We start from the raw sequence: 20589 nt of genomic DNA on the forward strand, positions 1-20589 counted from the left end.
GGCTGATTTTTTTCACGGGGGGGGGTGTAATGTAGAGGAGTAGTATTACGACGTGACATCATGCGTGCTGTGAGGCGCGATGACGTCATGACGAAAGCGGGGTTGTTGTGGGAGCCCGGGATGGTGAGTGTCTGAAGGAGGTCTTTCCTGCTCGTGACCGGATGGTGTTGTCTCATTCCCTGTCTGGGTTCTACGAGTAGGAGAGCCAAATATATAGCCAGGGGTAGGGCTGAGAGAAGTCTGCAAGAGCCGGCTAGGTTTACATGGAGTGCTGCTTTCCTCGGTCGAGCGGGTTTGGTTGAGCTCCCGTCCTGACTCGAGTGAGAGAGTCAAGAGATAGCCAAGGCTAGCAGCAGATAGAGCCCGAGGTCCGCGTGAAGGATCGAGTGTAGGGACACCTACCTCTGGTGTGTAGTGTTACCCCTTTGTATTAATAAACTGGCGAAAGCCCTTACTAGCAATTTTGCCTCCAAGTCGTCGTGCACCACACAACACATGCATTATTGAGGAGTCATTGTTTCATACACATAGCTGTGCCCTGACTCTTGTTCTAATTTAATTTCATGTTCAGGTTGAGAATAATGAATGTGAAGAGAAAGGACAATACAGAGCGGAACAAGGGTTCTGTTGCCACCTTTGTCGTGCAGGTAAGCAAGCAAAACAGTAACATCAATTGTTTTGTGGTCAAACGTTAGTTTGTAGAAAGTGTGGGTTGCATATAGACAACAGAACCAATTGATAATTCGGTTTGCAAATAGAATTACACGTATAATTACGGCAATGCTTGCAACAGATCATGTCTAGAATATAGCTGGGTAGGCTAAAGTTGATCACCATCATCAATGGGCTAGGTTACATTAAGTCAGCTGTTCAGTATTCAGCTGTGTGATAATGCCCACATTTATGGACTCATGCCATTTTTTCTGTGCTCAAATTAAAGACCCTGTTACGCTCTTCTTCTTTGGTTCTTTCGGTAAAGTCACGTAGAATGAGAATAAAATAATAATAATAAATTGATAAAATAAAATAACACAATACAATTATCACGACGTTTCGGCCACAACACAAGCGGCCTTCATTAGGTGAAGGGACGAGACTGTCTGGAGGACAGCGCTGGAGCGAACACAGCCAAGCTCAGACCGCGACCTTTAAGCTGTGTGAGAAGAAACAGAGAGCCTTGACAAAGGAATTAGCATAGAATTCAGCATTGAAATAGCTGAGTGATTAGCTTGTGACTGGTCACAGAAATGGCTATGTTAAAGTCAAAGCATATACATCCACAGAGGCACCCCTTGACAAAGGAATTAGCATAGAATTTAGCATTGAAATAGCTGAGTGATTAGCTTGTGACTGGTCACAGAAATGGCTATGTTAAAGTCAAAGCATACACATTCACAGAGGCACCTAGTACAAATCAAACAGGAGAATTTAGCATTGAAATAACTGTGACCAGTCACAAGCTAATCACTCAGCTATTTCAATGCTAAATTCTATGCTAATTCTTCTTTGGTTCTTTCGGTAAAGTCACGTAGAATGGAGGACAGCGCTGGACTCCAGACAGTCTCGTCCCTTCACCTGATGAAGGCCGCTTGTGTTGTGGCCGAAACGTCGTGAGAATATTATTGTGTTATTTTATTTTTTCAATTTATTATTTTATTCTCATTATACGTGACTTTACCGAAAGAACCAAAGAAGATGAATCCTTGCAGATGTAGAGGTGTTGACTACGCGCTGTTGCGTAACCTGCGTTGCCACCAGGGCAGTGCAGCATTACCCCTGGGTACAACGGTTGGGGTCAGTCGAGGTGAAACGGATCGTGGCCAGGGTTTGGTGCGAACCAATCAGACGGTTCCACGTGGGAATGTATGATTGGTTCTACCTGGCCACGAAGGGGTATAAGACGGGTGACCCAACGGACCTCGGGGAGTTCTCTCCCTGCACGAAGATAGAAGACTGGGCTGAAGCCTAGCTAGGACCCTGGACCAGCCTTTTAGCCCTTCTAAGGGCTAAGGCTCGGCATACCCAGTGGTCAGGACCCACCGGGCCAGCGGTGGGTCAGATAGCCTCCCCTAGGTCCTAGCCGGAGGACTAGGATAGCGGTAGACGTGTGAGTCCCGCCAAGTCCGGAGGTTGTACCTCCTTAGGTATCAAGGAGGTTAGTGGTAGACGTGAGAGTCCCGCCAGGTCCGGAGGCTGTACCTCCCTAGGGTATCGGGTGAGGGGACCGAATATCCCTCTGTGTGTGTTAAGCGTTGTATAAGGAAATAATACAATAAACAGAGTGTGCCTCCTAAAGAAGTCTGCTCGTCCTTACAACACTACAACTGGAGTCAGAAGTGGTTGGAAATGGAAACCAGAAGTTCAGCCCACGCGCGGAGCCAGAACGAAGATAACGCTGTCTCACCTGCAAGCACCGCCAGCTCCGCTGAAAACGCTGCCGCGTTGACGGCCGCCCAGCCACCGGTTGAGCAGCCGGTTGCTCCCCCTGCCATGGGGGACGGACTCAGGGCAGCACACGGCCGTCTCGCTCAACTCCTACACGCCGCGGCCTCCATTATTGAAGAGATCAACTTGGAGGTTGCGGGCAGGCCGAGTCAACCGCCGGCAGACGTTCCCGCCATCGGCCGGGGCAGACATTTTGATTTTCCAGCCGGGGAACCACGTGATTCCGCCGGAAGCGGAAGCCAGGGGCATCCTGGGAACGCGGGGGGCCAATCACAACCCGCAACGTCATCAGCACGCGACGCTGCGAATTCAAGTTCCTCAGCGGACGCCGCATCATCATTGTACCGACACGGTACAGTAGACTCTATCGGCCGGGAAATCGCCGATCTCCGGCTCGAGACGGTACAAGCTGAGGGGGAGACGACGTTCGCCCTCCAACAACGCCTGCCCATCTTCCGAGAATTCACATCTGAAGGGGGCGACTGGGCGGCGTTCCAGCGTCGCTTCCTGAGCCACCAAGAGATGGTGGGCTGGTCGGACGCACAGGCGCTCCGAGCACTACCGGCCACTTTGGATGACGACGCTCTCGCCTCGCTCCTCACCATCCCCAGGCAACAAAGGGCGACTCTTCAATCGGCCCTCCGACGGATGTCCGACGTGTACGGGCCTCCATCCGACGTCCGCTGCCGATTTTACGACAGGCGACGCCGCCCTAAAGAGTCTCCGTTGGCATTCCAGACCGCTCTACTGGCGATGGCAAGAGCGGGTTACCCTCGCATGGACGACGAGGCCATCGATGCCATCGTTCTCCAGAAGATGCTGGAGCTGGCGCGCGAGCTGCGCATCGTCATCCAAGCGGTGGACGACGACGGTATGTGCTCGCTACGAGCCGCTCGGTGCATCCACGCACATCTGCTGCTCCACACGGAATCGACCATCGCCGCCTCGGCTTCGACGTCGGAGCCTGCCAGCAGGGACGCCGAGTTCTCCCCCGACCGGGCCTTCATGGCGACCAGGTCAACGGGCCGGCGATCGTCCGACCACGCTGGTCGCCGCAACGACCAGCAGCGGGGACGGCCTGCTCCACGCGGCGACGTGACGTGCTTCAACTGTGGCCGATGAGGCCACATCTCCTCTGACTGCCGTGCGCCTCGACGACGCCCCTCTGCATCCCGGGGCCAGGACTACAAGACGTCCACGGCATCGCGGCAAAACCAGGCAAGTCGCGACGCCTCTCACGCTCGGCCCTCATTCACACCATACACACTGCAACGCACCATAAGAAGGGCTCGCGATTTGGCGTATGATGGGGGATATTCTGGCGTTTGTTTGCGGCCACTCGGACCTGGGCAGTGGTCTGAGTTGGCCCATAGGGTAGTCGCAGCGACGGCAGGTTCGTCCGTGGTTGTCGGATCAATCGAGGGTGTGGAATTTCGCGTGTTGGTCGATACTGGTGCGTCGGCTACGATCATTTCGGATTTGATTTACAATATACTGCCCGTACGATGCCGCCCCTTGGAACGGGTTTCTATCCCGTGTTTCGCCGCTAATGGCAGTTCACTTGGCATTATTGGGCAAATTCGGGCGCAAATTTCGATTGGAGACATTAAATTGGCAGGGCCTATTTTGGTCTCTTCTTCCCTCGCCGTGCCGTGTTTGTTAGGCACTGATTTTCTCGCGAAAATGCCTATTAAGATCCTTGTAGATCAAGGCTGCATCGAACTCCCGTCGGGTCGACGGATGGCGTTCTTGCCCACACCCTCACATCCGCGCATGGCTAGTGCCTCGGTGCAGGCGTTTGTCGCGAGCACAGTCCGCATTCCGCCAGGGACACAAATGCTCGTGCCCTTGCAACTTAAAAAACCGCTAGCCCCGGAGGCCTCGGCACATGGCCTTTTTCTGGGGCCTTCAAACGCAGCTGCTAAGGGGTTAGATTTGGTGGCTGCACAGACCCTCGTAGCAGCCGACAGGGAGCTGTTCTTGCAGGTTTTGAATGTCGGATTGTCCACAACCGTCATTCCGCAAGGAACTGTGCTCGCTCACGCGACCCCGGTTCCGTTGGGGACCGGAGTCGCGGGACACGTGCATGACACGCCGCAGGTCCCACCTCCTTCCGAATCGGATGAGAGATGGTTGGACGCGCTCTGCACAGACATGGGTGATCTGTCTCATTCGCAGTGAATTAAATTGCGCGCTCTTCTGCGAGAATTTTCCGATGTCTTTAGTAAATCTAAATTTGATATTGGCTGCACCAAGCTGCTGCGTCACCACATTGATACTGGTGACGCTGCCCCAATTCGACAAAACCCGTTTCGGCTTAGCCCGGCGGAGAAACAGCATGTTAAATCGGCTGTGGATGACATGCTGAAGGCCGATATAATTTCTCCCTCCACTAGTCCCTGGGGTGCTCCAATAGTGCTGGTCAAAAAGCACGATGGCAGTCTCCGTTTTTGCGTTGATTTTCGGCGCCTGAATAAAATCTCGGTAGCGGACGCCTACCCTCTCCCTCGTATGGACGAGTCATTGGATGCCCTGACAGCGGCGCACTATTTCTCCACCTTGGACCTTCTGTCGGGGTTTTGGCAACTCCCCCTCGACGAATCGTCAAAACCTAAGACTGCTTTTCGGACACCACAGGGCCTTTTCGAGTTTAATAGATTGCCCATGGGTCTCCACTCGGCCCCAGCGACGTTCCAGAGGCTCATGGAGCTGGTCCTCGCTGGGCTCCAGTGGGACTCATGTCTCATTTATCTTGACGACGTCATCGTCTTTAGCCGCACGTTCGGCGAACACATCGAACGGTTGCGTGCTGTCTTCTTGAAAATGCGGGCCGCTAACTTGAAATTCAAGCCGCAGAAGTGTCACCTTCTGCGTGAGTCTGTGCGCTATCTGGGCCACATAGTTAGCCGCTCGGGCATCTCTACCGACCCTGAAAAAAATCAAATGCGTTCAACATTGGCCGACCCCTACATCTGCGGGCGATGTTCGTAGTTTTATTGGTTTTGCGTCGTACTACCGCCGGTTTGTTGCTGGCTTCGCGACGATTGCCAAGCCGCTCCACGCCCTTACGTCAAAAGGGGTGGCGTTTCATTGGGGGGATGCAGAACAGGCTGCGTTCGACTCCTTGCGGAACGCGCTCGTGACGGTACTGTCCCTTGCCTACCCCGATTTTTCCGTGCCATTCGTGTTGGACACCGACGCTAGCAATACGGGGATTGGGGGTGTTCTGTCCCAAAAAGTTGATGGCATTGAAAGGGTTGTTGCCTATGGTAGCAGAGTCTTGTCTCTTGCTGAACAAAGATACTGTGTGACCAGACGTGAGCTGCTGGCCATTGTTTTTTTTATTCAGCAATACAGGCCGTACCTGTATGGTCAGCATTTTACCGTGCGATCTGATCATTCGGCTTTACAGTACGCTCTGCGGGTTGACCAACCGTCCGGGCAGCTTTCTCGGTGGCTCGAAGTCCTTCAGGACTACGATTTCAATGTCACTTACCGTAGGGGTGCACAACACACGAATGCCGATGCGTTGTCTCGCCTTCCGCCGGCTCAAAAATGTGCGTGTTTTTTGGGCTCGGGCCGTTGTAAGCCGCCACTGCCTGCGCAGGTCGCGCCTCTCACAACGGTGTCAGCCGCACTTCCCGCCGCCTCAGCGCCGATGTTGGATCATGCAGATCCAATGGCCAGTGACGATTTGCTGGGGCTAGGTTGCGTCGCCACGCGAATAATGCGGTTCCAAGACAGGGCAAATTTAATTCATTTGTCATGAAGCGCGGCTTGTTGATGCATTGGGATGCTGACTCGTGTCAACATAAAATCGTCGTGCCATTCGCCTTGCGATGCAAGGCCGTATGGGCGGCGCATGAGCGTTTATTGCACCTGGGTGTTCATAAGACCATTGGGTTGTTGCGGTTGCAATTTGTCTGGCCGGGCATGCTGCGCGACGTCACTGACATTTTGCTGGGATGCACCCATTGTGCGCAACGTAAACCGCCGGCTAAACCGGCATGTCCACCCCTGCAACCCATTTCGGTCTCTCGTATAAATGAGTTGGTGGCTCTCGATATTTTGGGCCCTTTTCCTACTACGCCACGGGGTAATAAGTACCTTCTGGTTGGGGTAGAGTATTTTACATGGTGGCCTATGGCCTATGCCCTGCCGAACCGGTCGGCGGTGACCATTGTGGACGCCTTTGTTCAAGGCTACGTCCTGGACAAGGGCGCACCAGAACGGTTGCTGACCGATCAGGGAAGAAATTTTTCGGGAGCCTTGCTGACTGATGTGTGCCGCCTGTTGGGCACTAAGAAAGTGCGCACTTCGCCCTACCATCCCCAGACCAACGGCATGGTGGAGCGCCTTCATAGAACTCTCACCGCTATGTTATGCCATCAGGTCGATGAATCCCACCTCGATTGGGACTTGCAGGTTCCGGGGGTCCTCGCCGCATACCGTATGGCACCTCACGCGGCGACGGGATTTTCCCCGTTCTTTCTAATGTACGGCAGGGATGCCTTTCCTCCCGCCGACGTTCGGCTGGAAATCGAACAGCCACCGCAAAAGTCAAAGCTCGTTGACCACTTGCGATTCAACCTCCGTAAGTTGGCCGAGGCACGGGAGGCCGCCATTGAAAATTCGGCTTCCCGCCAACGGGCGAATTTGCGACTGCGGGACCCTCGGTCGTACACGCATCAGTGGGCACCGGGAGACAGGGCATGGCTCCACTGCCCCCAGGTGCCGGTGTCCACGTCGGCCAAACTCCTCAGACCATGGCGAGGCCCGGTTGAGGTAGTGGAAGTCCTGCGTCCCCAATGTGTTAAAATTAGCTGGGGACAGCGTCGCTGGTGCGTTCACCCCTCTCGGTTAAAACCCTTCGTCACGCCATGCGTCCCTCCACAACACACACGACATGGGGGCCGAGTGTGCCACGCGTCCGACGAGCCGGATGTTGCCCCGTTGGTGCCTAACCCACAGCGCAGGCGTGTCATTCCTCCTGCAGATGACGCGGGAGTGACGGCTCCATGCAGGCCACGTTCGGCCTCAATGGACTGTGGAGCAGCAGGTGTCCCCGTGGAGATGCCTAAAGGCCCACCGGATGCTCTGGCTCATCCTCCTCCTTCCCTTGTGCCGCCGACAAAGCCTGCCATCCCCTACGATGGTCCCGCGAAACGCACGCGCGCGAAATCTCGCCGGTTGTTATAATGTTTTTTTGGCATGTCTAGTGCCTTGTACATATGTTATGTTGTTAAGGGGGGTATTCATAGGGGTTTAATTGTTCTTGTTGTTCGTGAGGCACACTCACAATTCTTCTACCGTTGGTAATTTCGGAGTTTCCCATTGTTGCAGCCGGGACGGCTGGAGCTTCCGAAGGAGGGGGTGATGTAGAGGTGTTAACTACGCGCTGTTGCGTAACCTGCATTGCCACCAGGGCAGTGCAGCATTACCCCTGGGTACAACGGTTGGGGTCAGTCGAGGTGAAACGGATCGTGGCCAGGGTTTGGTGCGAACCAATCAGACGGTTCCACGTGGGAATGTATGATTGGTTCTACCTGGCCACGAAGGGGTATAAGACGGGTGACCCAACGGACCTCGGGGAGTTCTCTCCCTGCACGAAGATAGAAGACTGGGCTGAAGCCTAGCTAGGACCCTGGACCAGCCTTTCAGCCCTTCTAAGGGCTAAGGCTCGGCATACCCAGTGGTCAGGACCCACCGGGCCAGCGGTGGGTCAGATAGCCTCCCCTAGGTCCTAGCCGGAGGACTAGGATAGCGGTAGACGTGTGAGTCCCGCCAAGTCCGGAGGTTGTACCTCCTTAGGTACCAAGGAGGTTAGTGGTAGACGTGAGAGTCCCGCCAGGTCCGGAGGCTGTACCTCCCTAGGGTATCGGGTGAGGGGACCGAATATCCCTCTGTGTGTGTTAAGCGTTGTATAAGGAAATAATACAATAAACAGAGTGTGCCTCCTAAAGAAGTCTGCTCGTCCTTACAACACTACACAGTCACGAAAGCTTTAAATCGAAATCTATGCTAATTCCTTTGTCAAGGCGCTCTGTTTCTTCTCACACAGCTTAAAGGTCGCGGTATGAGCTTGGCTGTGTTCGCTCCAGCGCTGTCCTCCAGACAGTCTCGTCCCTTCACCTGATGAAGGCCGCTTGTGTTGTGGCCGAAACGTCGTGAGAATTTTATTGCGTTATTTTATTTTATCAATTTATTATTTTATTCTCATTCTACGTGACTTTACCGAAAGAACCAAAGAAGATGAATCCTTGCAGTCAAGAAAGCTTTAAATCGAAATGTTACACTCTTCATTACAGCATGCCTTGGTGTATATTTAAAAAGGCATCAGCAATTAATAATACAACTTTGGAATTAATATTATTCTTTGTAGAAAATGTTATCAATTTGAAAAGCATCCAAATAAAAAAACTTATTTCCAGGAAAAAATCCTGAAATGTAAAATAAAATGAACTAAAAGTTGCTTTCTGATCCCGTTATTATTTGAACTTGTCCATTTTACAGGTAGCAGCTGGTTTCACGACTGCTTTTCTGATGGCGGTGATTCACTCTGCTCACCTTGCTCGCCAGGGAAGAACTACATGGATGTTGCAAACCGTGGTCCTGAATGCAAAAAGTGCAGCACCTGCAATGTTTTCTGTAAGAGTTCCACATGAGTAGGTTTCATCTTTGTATATAGATGTCATCTGAGTGTGGAGAAGCACGCATCAAAGGTTAATAAATCACTCTATGTTCAATAAAACAAACAACTCATGTAACCAGATTGATGAGAAAACGAGTTGTATCACCATGCAATTAGTTATACAGTGTGTTGTGGTGTAGAAAACATTGTGAGAAGAAGATAGAGGTCGATGATATCCGAGGTTGGTTGAATGCATTTTGATTGATAGGCTGCACCTAAGATTACATCCATGAAGTTAAAGGCAGACTGAGAAAAATATTTTCAGGTTATTTCATTGGGTCGCAGCACTCCAAACAGGACTCGCTTTACTGCACAAGAGGCTGGGGTCGATGCTTGAAGACATGGGCAGATTGAACAGAAGGATCCCCACGTTCCTCCCGTGGACCCCAATCCTTTAGCTGATCTTCATTTATCTCAACTTGAGCAAGGCAGTATCCATCTTGTTGCTACATATGACGATCATCTCACTAAATTCATGGGAAAGGGCCTCCCTCTTAAATAGCGGAAAGAATATGGCTGTGACGATATTGAGCTGCTCAGAAGAGAAGAAGGAAAATAGGAGGATGATGATGATGGCGCAGACAGTTTGAACCGGTACTCCCCTGTTGCACTGCAGGCTCACAGACCACGGTCAGCAGGGTGAGGACAAGATGGTGAGTCGAGTTTTACAGAAATTTGGCTCCAGAAGCTGCAGCAATTGAAAAGGCACACAAACAAAGAGGAAATGTATCATACGTTGGAAATGTAGGATGGTCTAAGAACTGCAAAATACTTGCGAAAAGCTGAAATGAAACTTAAAAAAAGGATTAACACACGCACAGAAACCTTGACAGAGCAATCATATACAAATATGACATCACTGGAAACTCTAGCCCGTCCTATTTTAGAGTTGAGATTAAAATATCCTGGTTATTAACAACTCATCGAAAATATTTACAATTACACAGTCAAGAGGGTCCATGGCAGATTACAGGCAAAGTCACCCGGATAAATTATTTTTCTGGTTCTTTTTGTTTCATACATCGCCAGGTGATACAAATTGAGTACTATGCAACATTAAAGAGGAGAGGCAACATCCATAGTTGATTAAACTGCCATCACATTGGTCCCTCATCTCATCTCTGATGAACCTCCACAGGGGAGACCAGATGAGATAAACTCACCTCATCGCGCATATGTTATTATAATTGCGATTATTGTTTGGGTCGACTTGCGGGGAGGCATTCATTCTCGAATGCCATGCTACAGATAAATCTGACCCACTATGATCATAATGATCAAAGAATAACGCCCCTCATCCATACATTAGAATCGGAATCTTCATTTACACTGAAGGAATCCAATGAGCTATGAAGCTCCTTTTCACAACAACAAACATTCGTTAATCATCATGGGACCTCCTTTGCCAGTGTCAAAATATAAGAATAGGTTTTCCCCTTTTTTTCTGGCAACAAAACAGGTGTTAAGATATTCTTAGTTTTTTCGGTAAAGTCACGTTGAAGAGAAACAACAAAATAACAAAATATATATAAAACAATAAAAAAAAAATTCTCACGACGTTTCGACCATAACTCAAACGGTCATCATCAGGTGTGTCGGTTTGCATAAATTTATTTTGAAAACGGCATATTTATTTATATATATATAAAAAATAACGTTTGCGTCACGCGCAACGATTGGCTGTTTGCCAGGACTAGTCCATCTATTTTTTGAAAAGAGGAGGGGGGAGACGAAATTTGTTTTTATGTATGCTGTCTGAAAGCCACTGTAAGCGTGAACAATCAATCAAGAACTGAAATGATTTATCAAATCTTTCCAATGATTGCTAAGATAGAATCCATCTTCTCGGTTGAAATTGTCTCTGTGTTTGTATATGTGGATAGCCTCATGAACGAATCTCTCATGGAAGCCAGATGGCTTACAAAGAACCTCCGTCTTGGAAAAGTCAATGGCATGTGAGCCTACTGAATTAGAACAATGATCTGCTACGGCCGAGGTGTTGGTCCTACCGTGTTTAAGGTCTGCTTTATGTTCACGAATGCGGTCCGAGATATGGCGTTTGGTTTCTCCAATGTAACTACTACCACAGAGGCAACTTAGTTTGTAGACACAGGGTATTGTATGTCCGGAATCACATCTTTTACAGACGGAACCAGATCACGGATTTTATGTAATGTGTTGAAACGGACCTGGATCTTGTGTTTATTCAAGATTTTGGAGATCTTTTTTGTGATCCCAGCAATGTAGGGTAAAGTGATGGTTTTGAAAGGCTCCTCAAGAGGGTTCTTCTTCATGGTTTGAGTGATAGCTTTGCGGATTGTATAGTCGGAGTAACCATTAGCCCTAAGAGCTTGGTGTACGTGCTTGAGTTCACTGCTTATATAGGTGTTAAGATGTTAAAACACCAAACTGAAAGCAAAAGGGTAGGGCCAGCGATTGTGCCCGATGCGGCAACTTCCCCCCCCCTCCACCCCTCTGCTGTGCCTCGTCCACAGCAGTCTGATTCTCTCACCTGAAGACGGTCACTTGTTGCTGCGATCGAAACGTCGTGATCTATTATTTTTTCTACCTACGTGACTTTACCAAAAGAACCAAAGGGTATGGATTCCTGCAGTCACGAAAGCTTCAAATCAAGATCAAGTTTCCTTTTGTTATCTGCTGTGTAGATGAAGATGTTCAACAGGACTGTACTGTCACTCGTGACACTGCGTGTAAGTGTAAGGATGGATACAGTCGGCCTCATCCTTCACAGCCTTGTGGAGTTCCATCAGACACAGGTGAGAAATGTCCTGTTTATTTCTATAGCTTCTGTTACCAACATATGCACATTAAGGGCGATTGGCATCAGGAAATTCACCAACTTGCAATTGGTAATGAATTTACACATCTTGGACGTCATTGATATATTATCAATTTAAACAGTAGGGCTGTTTCGAAGATCCCACTTGAGTTAAAATCAGGTTCTTCAGTGTGGTAAATTTTTGCACAATTGTGGATTGTGTGTTATCAAAAAAGAAACCATAATTGTCACGTACAGTACACATGTTTTTGTCAATCCACTGCTGGATGAGGTCCTGTAATTTTCATACCAGGGCTCTACGACAAATTCGACCACTTTTGAGTCATGACATAGCCAACACGGTGGTGTGTAGCTTAGTATCGACAAGGCTCGAATATTGCAACTCACAACTCACTATGGGACGTCTCGCTAAAACATTACCAAGCTGCAGCGTGTACAAAATTATTTGGCATGTATCGTTACGGGTACTGCAAGATCCGACCTTGTTCGTGCCGTGCTCTCTGAGCTGCATTTGCTTCCAGTTGCCAAACGAATACATTATAAGGCCGCACTCATTACACATAAAGTGCTTGCCACAAATGAAGCACAATACCTTGCTGATCTTCCATGAGCATAAACCATCACAAACTCCGGTCATCATCACAGTGACTTTTTTTGGCTCGCCATCAACAGAGACGGTCACTTATCGTGTGCTTTCAGATGTGCTGCGTCCGTCTGGAACGCTCTTCCTTTCGATCTATGCACGTTGAAATCTAGATTCAAAACTCATTTGTTTAGAACTGGTTGTGTTGTTTGTTGTCCTTCCCCCACACCTCCGATTAGTACGGTTGGCTACATACAGTGCGAAATAAGTTAAACATACATATATACATGTGGATTGTGGATGTTATTTTACAAAACTGTACCACGCTGGTTAGTGGGGGTTGCTGAAAAGGGGTTGCATAGATTCACAGGACAACAACGAATCTTGCTACATTGTCCCCTGTTGCCCACCACAGTATGTTAAAAATCATATCTATAATTTGATCCATCAGGCTTCATCGTGCATATTTACGTCATGAAGCAGATCCCTACAGCAAAGCAAATTTAGTGTGGCACTAAGTCGTCACGATGTTTGTGGCTAGCTCTTGCCACAACATCTTGCTGACATTTGTATAATTGGCCACACTGCTGATGAGACTTTGCCAGTATAAACCATCCCCAAGTTTGCTACTTAAATACATGTTACTAGACAACATTGCGACCAAATGTAAATTGGTTGATGCACTGATATAAAAGCATAGGCACTTGTGTCGATGTAACATTATTTCAGAGGGTGATATATAATAGTCTTAGCATTTAATTGTATGTCAATACATATGCATGCTGAATGTGTGTGCTCTGTCATTTTCTACCTGCAGAAAAAAACATTCTAATTCCCATTGGAATTCTTACCGGAATTGTGATCATTCTTCTGGTGGTGGTGCCCTTATTGATTTATCAGAAGAAGAAATGCTTATACACCTTTGGTAAGAAACAGAGCACTTGATATAATTGGCATTGTTTAGTAATGAGACCAATGCTTCAATGAGTGGCCGAGCTATTCTTGAGGAGACAAATCAGGGCTGTAGATTAATTGGAAGACTTCCCAGTGCACATCACAAAAACTTGAAGGAAAACGTGCAATGTCCAAGATAAGACTAAGCAGTAATCCTGCTTATTACAATGTTATTGAGCAGCATTTGAATAATGCTAAATCTTGACTTAAGTTTCTCGTCCACAATTATGAATGTTATGCATTTCCATATAGACACTACAATGTATATATAATAATTGTATTGTGTTGATTTGTCTCAATGTTTTCCTTGTTCGTGCTTCACACTACTCTTCAACATAACTGACATCAACCAAATGTGACCAGACATCCACCTAAACAATTTACAGACAAAAAAAACCATCCCACAACTATACTTGCTCTATGGCCATGCCAAACCTACCAATTCAAGTGGACCTTCAGAACCTTAGGAAGTCTATATTAAAAACCTGAAACCCACTGGAAGATCGAGCTTAAGCTCTCAAAGTGCCCTCATTCAAACTTGAGTCGTGGGAGAGAGTAATCTCGAACAATGCCAAGGTCCTTAACAAGTGCTTAATCACGGAGTCCACAGAAGAAACCTTCAATTGCAATTTGCTCTGGAAAATAAATGCTCTGTATTTAACTTAATCAGAATGGCAAATTTGGATACATTATGGACTGAAAATTTAAGATTAGCACACAGTATGACTGCGGACACAAATCTCAAACCTTCGATCACATAGACTGGCACTGCACGCTTTTAAATTGCACTGGTAGAATTTCAGAGACTCGTCAGACTAGTCTTGCAGCAGTTCACTGGTTCAGAAACCTCGACGTAAATGTTGCTGATCGGCTAGCGCCCATAGAAAAGAATATGTGTGACTCTACAATGTAATGTACATTGATACTGTCATCCAAATATCTGCTACACATTTAGGACCAGAATTCCATCTTCATGAAACAGCTGACACACATTACCATTAAGATTTTCCACATTGCTAATAGTGGTGCATTTAAGCACAGAATACAACTCAAATAAATGTTAGTCAATATATCAGACTGTTTTAGTCGCAATATATGTTTGATAATAAGAGCTTGCATCATGCACAACAGATAAATTAATATATATAAATTTAATTGCTGTACAATTGTTTCAGTGCACATCTATTAACTGACAAGACCATCCTATAATCTCACACCTGTACTGCCACAATGATCACGTGCCTTGCAAACTTTTTACCCCACATTTTGAAGTTTACTTAAGACCAGAGCAGGTTCACTTTTAGACACACTCCCATAATACCATTGTAATAACAGACTAAGGCATACATTGTGCTCTCAGGGTCACCATTAGCAATGATTTCAGTAGATCCTACTGAGTGGACATGTGTCACGTTGTCTTCTTGTACGGGAACAGATGATTCTGGCAAAATGACAGAGACTGCGCCCCTTCTTCGTGTGGAAGTGTGCAAGGATGTCCTTGAGGTAAATCAAGCAGCATCTGCTGGGGGCTGGCTGCCATGACATTGCATCACAGGAACTCGTGTACTCTTGTGGAGCTTTCCACTGTTTAATTGTGGCGTGTAGACTCTCCCAGAACTTATTTACTGCTACTTTTGGTGCAGTGGTTTAGTGTTGTGGATTGTGGTGATGGTGGTGGTTTGGTAGTGTGTTAGGATGGTTAGCCCAAGCTGGCCGTTGTATTTCCCTTCATATTGTTCAAGACTTCTTTTGGTCTCTGCTGGTCCTAGGTATCTCAGTTGTCTGTATGTTACCCTGTTGTACTTGCGGGAGTCACTGTTGGTCGTGTCCCTCTGCCATGGATCTTTTGTATCGTCTTGATCTCGTCTTTTTACTCTCTCGCTCTATTTTCAGTGTTTTGCATTTCACTTTATTTTAAGTGGCTTTGAGATGCTATGGCATTTAAGGTATGAATGCCAATCATTCTTAGAACACTTTATGCAATAGAAACAATAGGAAGGAATTTCCCAGTTATATATTTCTCAAAATGTCTTAAATTTAGAATTTTCTTATACAAATAAAGCGAGTAATCTGTGCAAGATAGTTACAATAAACGGCCAGAGGGTCCAAAGTCACACATTTAATCACAGCTATAGCTGGAATGATTAATTATATCCATTAATTATAACTTGTAATTGACTACTTTTTTGTGGTCAATTACGAGGGCCATTGAAAAATGGCAGATGCCCTACCTCCTCCCGCCCATAGATGGAAGCTCGGTAGACCTTGAATGTTGGGCCAGCGTTGATGTGTGGTTGCACCGTTGTACCAACGTTCCACGCTTACTGGGAAATCACATACAAGCTCCACTCAGCATCATGCGGCTGATGATTTAGGTCACTAAGTCCTGACTTTGCCTGCCATCCAGCAGCACAAATCGAACCAGAGGGGAGAATGTTTTTTTCCCAAATTGTGTATTTGTGTTATCCGATTCACCACGTAATTAATCCAAAAACTGGCAGAGTACTCTGTAACAAATGAATATCAAAGAAGTAGTGCAACTGTAAAATAATACCTTTGGGAAGTCAGTTGTCACCTTTATAACAATTGTGGGATCCTGCACAAATAAAGTCCAATGTCTTGGGTAGTCATAAACTATTAGAGGAAATTCCATATTACAATGGCAGGGTAATTTATCCCTTTACAGAAATGTTCATGTTTCAATAATACGCACCCAATATATAACACTCCATTTTAGCAACTTTGGAGGAATGATGTTAAATAATGCAATAGTAAAATCTACAACCATAGAAATTACATGAAAACAAATTACCCTCGTGGCTTCTTTCCCGTGTGGACAGGAACCACGAATGCTCATCGAGAAGAGAATGAAGTCCAGTGATGGAGAAGTTTGGCGGCAATTCCATAAGTTGCTGCCAGAAGTGTATAAATCCATCTTTGAAAACACCTTCTATTTCATGTACGAGATGGAAAACAAATACGAGATTGACATATCCGTGTTCTGGCAGGCTTACGAAATTACTGACATCTCAGCACGTGCAATCTTTATACTGAAATACTTTATTGGTGAGCGTGAAGAGATGTGCCAGGGACTCCTGGAGATGATCCTTGCAGGACAGGACAAGCAAACGCAGCTGCAGACCCTGCTCGACTCCGCCGGTATGTGGGATCTGATGGGCAACTGTGCCTCATTGTGGGACTTTTCTTAGTTAATCATGGATATAAATTCTAAAGGTAAATATAGAATGAAAATAACTTTTTGTATAGGGCACATTTTAAGTCACACCATTTTTATGCTAGGTGTCGTTTTAGTATACATTGCGATCGAAACGTGATTTATTTTGTTTTATACCGACGTGACTTTACCGAAATAACTAAAGAGTATGGATTCCTGCAGTCATGAAAGCTTCAAATCATAATTGTATTGTTAAGTACAAACATTAAGTAATTGTTTAAATTGCAATATATTAAAATAATTTGTTTTACTGAAATCTAGGCGTTATAAATCTTGGAATTATAAACAGAACTCTGGTTGTGAATGTCTGTTGACATGTTTCACTGGTTTCTTTGCAGTAAAATGCTCTCCAACTCTTAATCCAAACACTGCACATACAGAACTTAACATCTCAGATGATGGCAAGACAGCGGTATGGTTCAAGAGCCCTCCAGATAAACCCGATCACCCAGATCGGTTCAAATACTGGTCACAGGTGCTGTCCTCTGAGAGTTTCTCTGAAGGATGCCACTTCTGGGTGGTGAATGTGGGGGATGCAGTCAACCTTCGTGTTGGTGTCTCTTACCAGAGTATTCTACGTAAAGAACAAGACAGTGCATGCCTGATGGGATTTAACAGCAGGTCCTGGTGTTTATGGAAACACAAGGACAAATACAAGGCCTGGCACGACCAGCATAGTACGGAGCTGGAAGTGGGTGATCATCCTCGCAGAATCGGTGTTGGCTTGGACTATGATAAACGGGTTCTGTTATTTTACAATGCTGACAACAATGAGCATATACACACATTTTATGCTCGCTTCTCTGAACCCCTGCATGTTGCTCTATGGGTATGGTCTGGGGTTCTCACTATTGAGCCTGTTAACAACAATTAAAATGGATATAGATTTAATAATTTATCCGTGGAAAATAATAAACAAGATCAAATTGCCATCCAAATTCTCTTAGCAAAGTCTAAGGAAGGTTTTATGAAGGTTTTTCCATTCACCATGTTGTTTTCACTGCCACGTGCATTGATAATCTCTATATATCAATAATTATTGGAAAGGAAATATCTTACCAAAAGGATGCTCCTCCATAGTAATTTCATGTTCACGCGTTTTAACAGCCAAACATGAGACTTTTTTTTTCCCAATTCACTGTTTATCACAGATACCAATGTAACTCCACTGAACAAGTTGAGCTTTGCCAGCCAGGTTAATTAGCTTCATAGGAAGGGTTACTATTTGCAACTTCTGAATGGCACAATGTTCTTTTGTAATTTCATCACATTATTAATTCGATTGAACTTTTATTTAGGCTGTCAATTTCCTATGACATAGTCCATTCCTTTTCCACATATATGTGGATTTTACAGATAATAGAAAGGTTGTGTACCCATCTGCTGGTCCACCCACCCTCTTATAATCAGCAAAATGACGGATAACAGAAACTGCCAATTTGAAGGTAAGAATGACAAATTGGTCTAACTCTATGGATAAGACAGTCACAAATCACAATAGATTTATGGCACTGTATTTCCACATGAAACTGCCAATTTGAAGGTAAGAATGACAAATTGGTCTAACTCTATGGATAAGACAGTCACAAATCACAATAGATTTATGGCACTGTATTTCCACATTTTTGCTGAGTAGTTGGATAACTGTCATCACGCCCATTCTCTATCGTAATTTTTGTAATTGTATATAAAAGATCGTACTTTAATATGGCAAGTGAGCAATATGTGATACCAGACTGTGATTTATACTTATATATATGAAGAACGTTTCATGGGAAGTCAACCCCAGAAAAAAAATAAACAGCCGTCTTGATTTGAAGTTTTCGTGACTGCAGGAATCTATACTCTTCGGTTCTTTCGGTAAAGTCACATAGGTAGAAATACAATAAAATAAATCACGACGTTTCGAAGGCAACACAAGCCTCTAAGGAAAACAGCAGTCTCTTTAGACCTGACTTCAGTCAAATGAAGTGATACAGCCTTTGGCCACTAGAGAGCAGCAGTGACAGCTTTCCACTCTGTGACCACTTGTTGACCCTGTCGGTACCGTTGATGGCTGGAGTGAAGTTGCCTTGACAAGAGGTTTTTATTTTGTGTTATAAGTAAGAGACCTCATAATAAATTCTTCCGATAATTAGTTGTATACATGTCTGCTTTAAATCGCAGGTAAACTGGGACGTTTCAGCCGAGTTATTGTTGGCCATAACGTCTGCCCGAAGCATGGGATTAATAATCTTGGGGTGATATTTGATGTCCCTTTCCTTCGAAGCTCATGTTAATAAGGTTGTGAAAACCTCGTTTTTTCACCTCAGAAACATTTCTCGACTGCACAACATCATTATATCGGTTGATTCTGAGAGGTTGGTCCACGTACTTGTCCTCTCGCGAATCGATAACTGCAATGCCTTGCTTGTTGGTGTTTCAAATAAGGTCATTGGTAGACTAGATATTGTTCAGAATGCGGCAGTGAGAGTGCTCACCCGCACCCCATTACGTGACCACATTTCTCAAGTTCTCTTATCATTTACACTGGCTACCGGTCTTGAAACGAGTAGAGTTTAAGTGCTTTCTAGGTTTAAAGCCGTGCATGGGCTGGCACCACCATATGATCACGAGCTAATTTATCCGTACACCCCCTCAAGGTCGTTAATATCTGCAGATTCTGCCCTCCTGTGTGTCCCTCGATCCCGGCTGCGTTCCTGGGGTGAGCGGGCATTTGCAATGTCTGTGCCTCGGTTGTGGAATTCCCTCCCGTTAGAAATTCGTTTCACCTACATTGCGGATACTTTTTAGTCGCGTCTAAAAATGCATTTTCTTAAGTTTGTTTGATCTATTTTAGCTCTCCTCTCTTGACCTTTTCTTAACCTTAATCTTACAAGGCGATTTCACAAATTAGTGGAAGGCGCCTTACAAATGAATGCAAATGATCGGTTTTCATCGTAGTTTTGTGCTGTACGAATGAATTGTGGTGCAAGGGCCAGCCGAGTTTTTAAGGGATGAACAGAAAGAACGTGATAGAGGGCCGATTGGTACCGGTTGTTGCTGGGCATGTGTCTTCAGGTGGATCATCTTTATGAGAGTTAAAAGTGTTTTCCATCATGGATAGAAGGTCAGAGCTAATTATTGTGCTGTATCCACCTTCCAGGGGTAGATATCCTATAAGCAATTGTAATCCATAGCACACTAATCCAGAGAGCTCTGTCCTCGATAATTGTAATGCACCACGAATATATGCAGGATGCACAATATTCTATTCACTAATGTATTTACGAATATACGATTATTAAAACAATTTACAATGTAAGATAATAAAAAAAATACCTAAACGTAATATTGAGGATTAAATAAATCATTATGACACTGCAAGATTCTGTATACGCAAACTGATGGATTGATGGTTGCCATAAATAAACACTGGCTCATAAATCTGCGTGTCTGTGTCATATTCTCATGTTTGCACAAAACACTGCTTTCAACTCGTTTATACTGCAGTGTGTCTCCCTGTAGCTATCACCCTGACTAAGTGATTCCCGTTTTCCACACTTTCTTGCAATACCTTGATATGGGGTTATATTTCTGATGTCATCCATCCCTGCACTAGTGGTCAACGGATTTCGTGTGCCTTGGTACTTCGGATTTTATGCATATTTCCTGCCAGTGTTACGTGAATGGTGCATGACTTAAATGTTGTTTGCCTCGAATGTGTTTGCTACTCCGTCTGTTGCAATGTTCATCTGCTGTATTTATTTTCTTATTCCACCAAGTTCCTCCACGGGTCATTCTTGTAAAACAACTTACGGCTGAATGTTTCTTACTCATGTCAACAAATAAAATCATCACCAATCTTTTCCCGCACGTTCCTGTGCATTCTAGGCCAGTTA

At 45.8% G+C, this 20589-nt stretch overlaps 1 protein-coding gene across 1 annotated transcript; it reads left to right on the forward strand.

The window, feature by feature from the left end:
- Positions 1-60: 60 nt before the first annotated feature.
- On the forward strand, positions 61-20589 carry LOC142925136 (uncharacterized). The gene is made up of 8 exons (XM_076068073.1): positions 61-123; positions 572-647; positions 8959-9093; positions 11803-11913; positions 13337-13444; positions 14909-14976; positions 16314-16632; positions 17047-20589. The coding sequence occupies exons 1-8, from the start codon at positions 61-63 to the stop codon at positions 17580-17582; spliced, it is 1416 nt and encodes a 471-aa protein (XP_075924188.1). The 3' UTR covers positions 17583-20589.

This window comes from Petromyzon marinus, chromosome 1, assembly GCF_048934315.1.
Source record: "Petromyzon marinus isolate PM22_M1 ecotype Great Lakes invasive population chromosome 1, UKy_Petmar_22M1.pri1.0, whole genome shotgun sequence".
Lineage (NCBI taxonomy): Eukaryota > Metazoa > Chordata > Hyperoartia > Petromyzontiformes > Petromyzontidae > Petromyzon > Petromyzon marinus.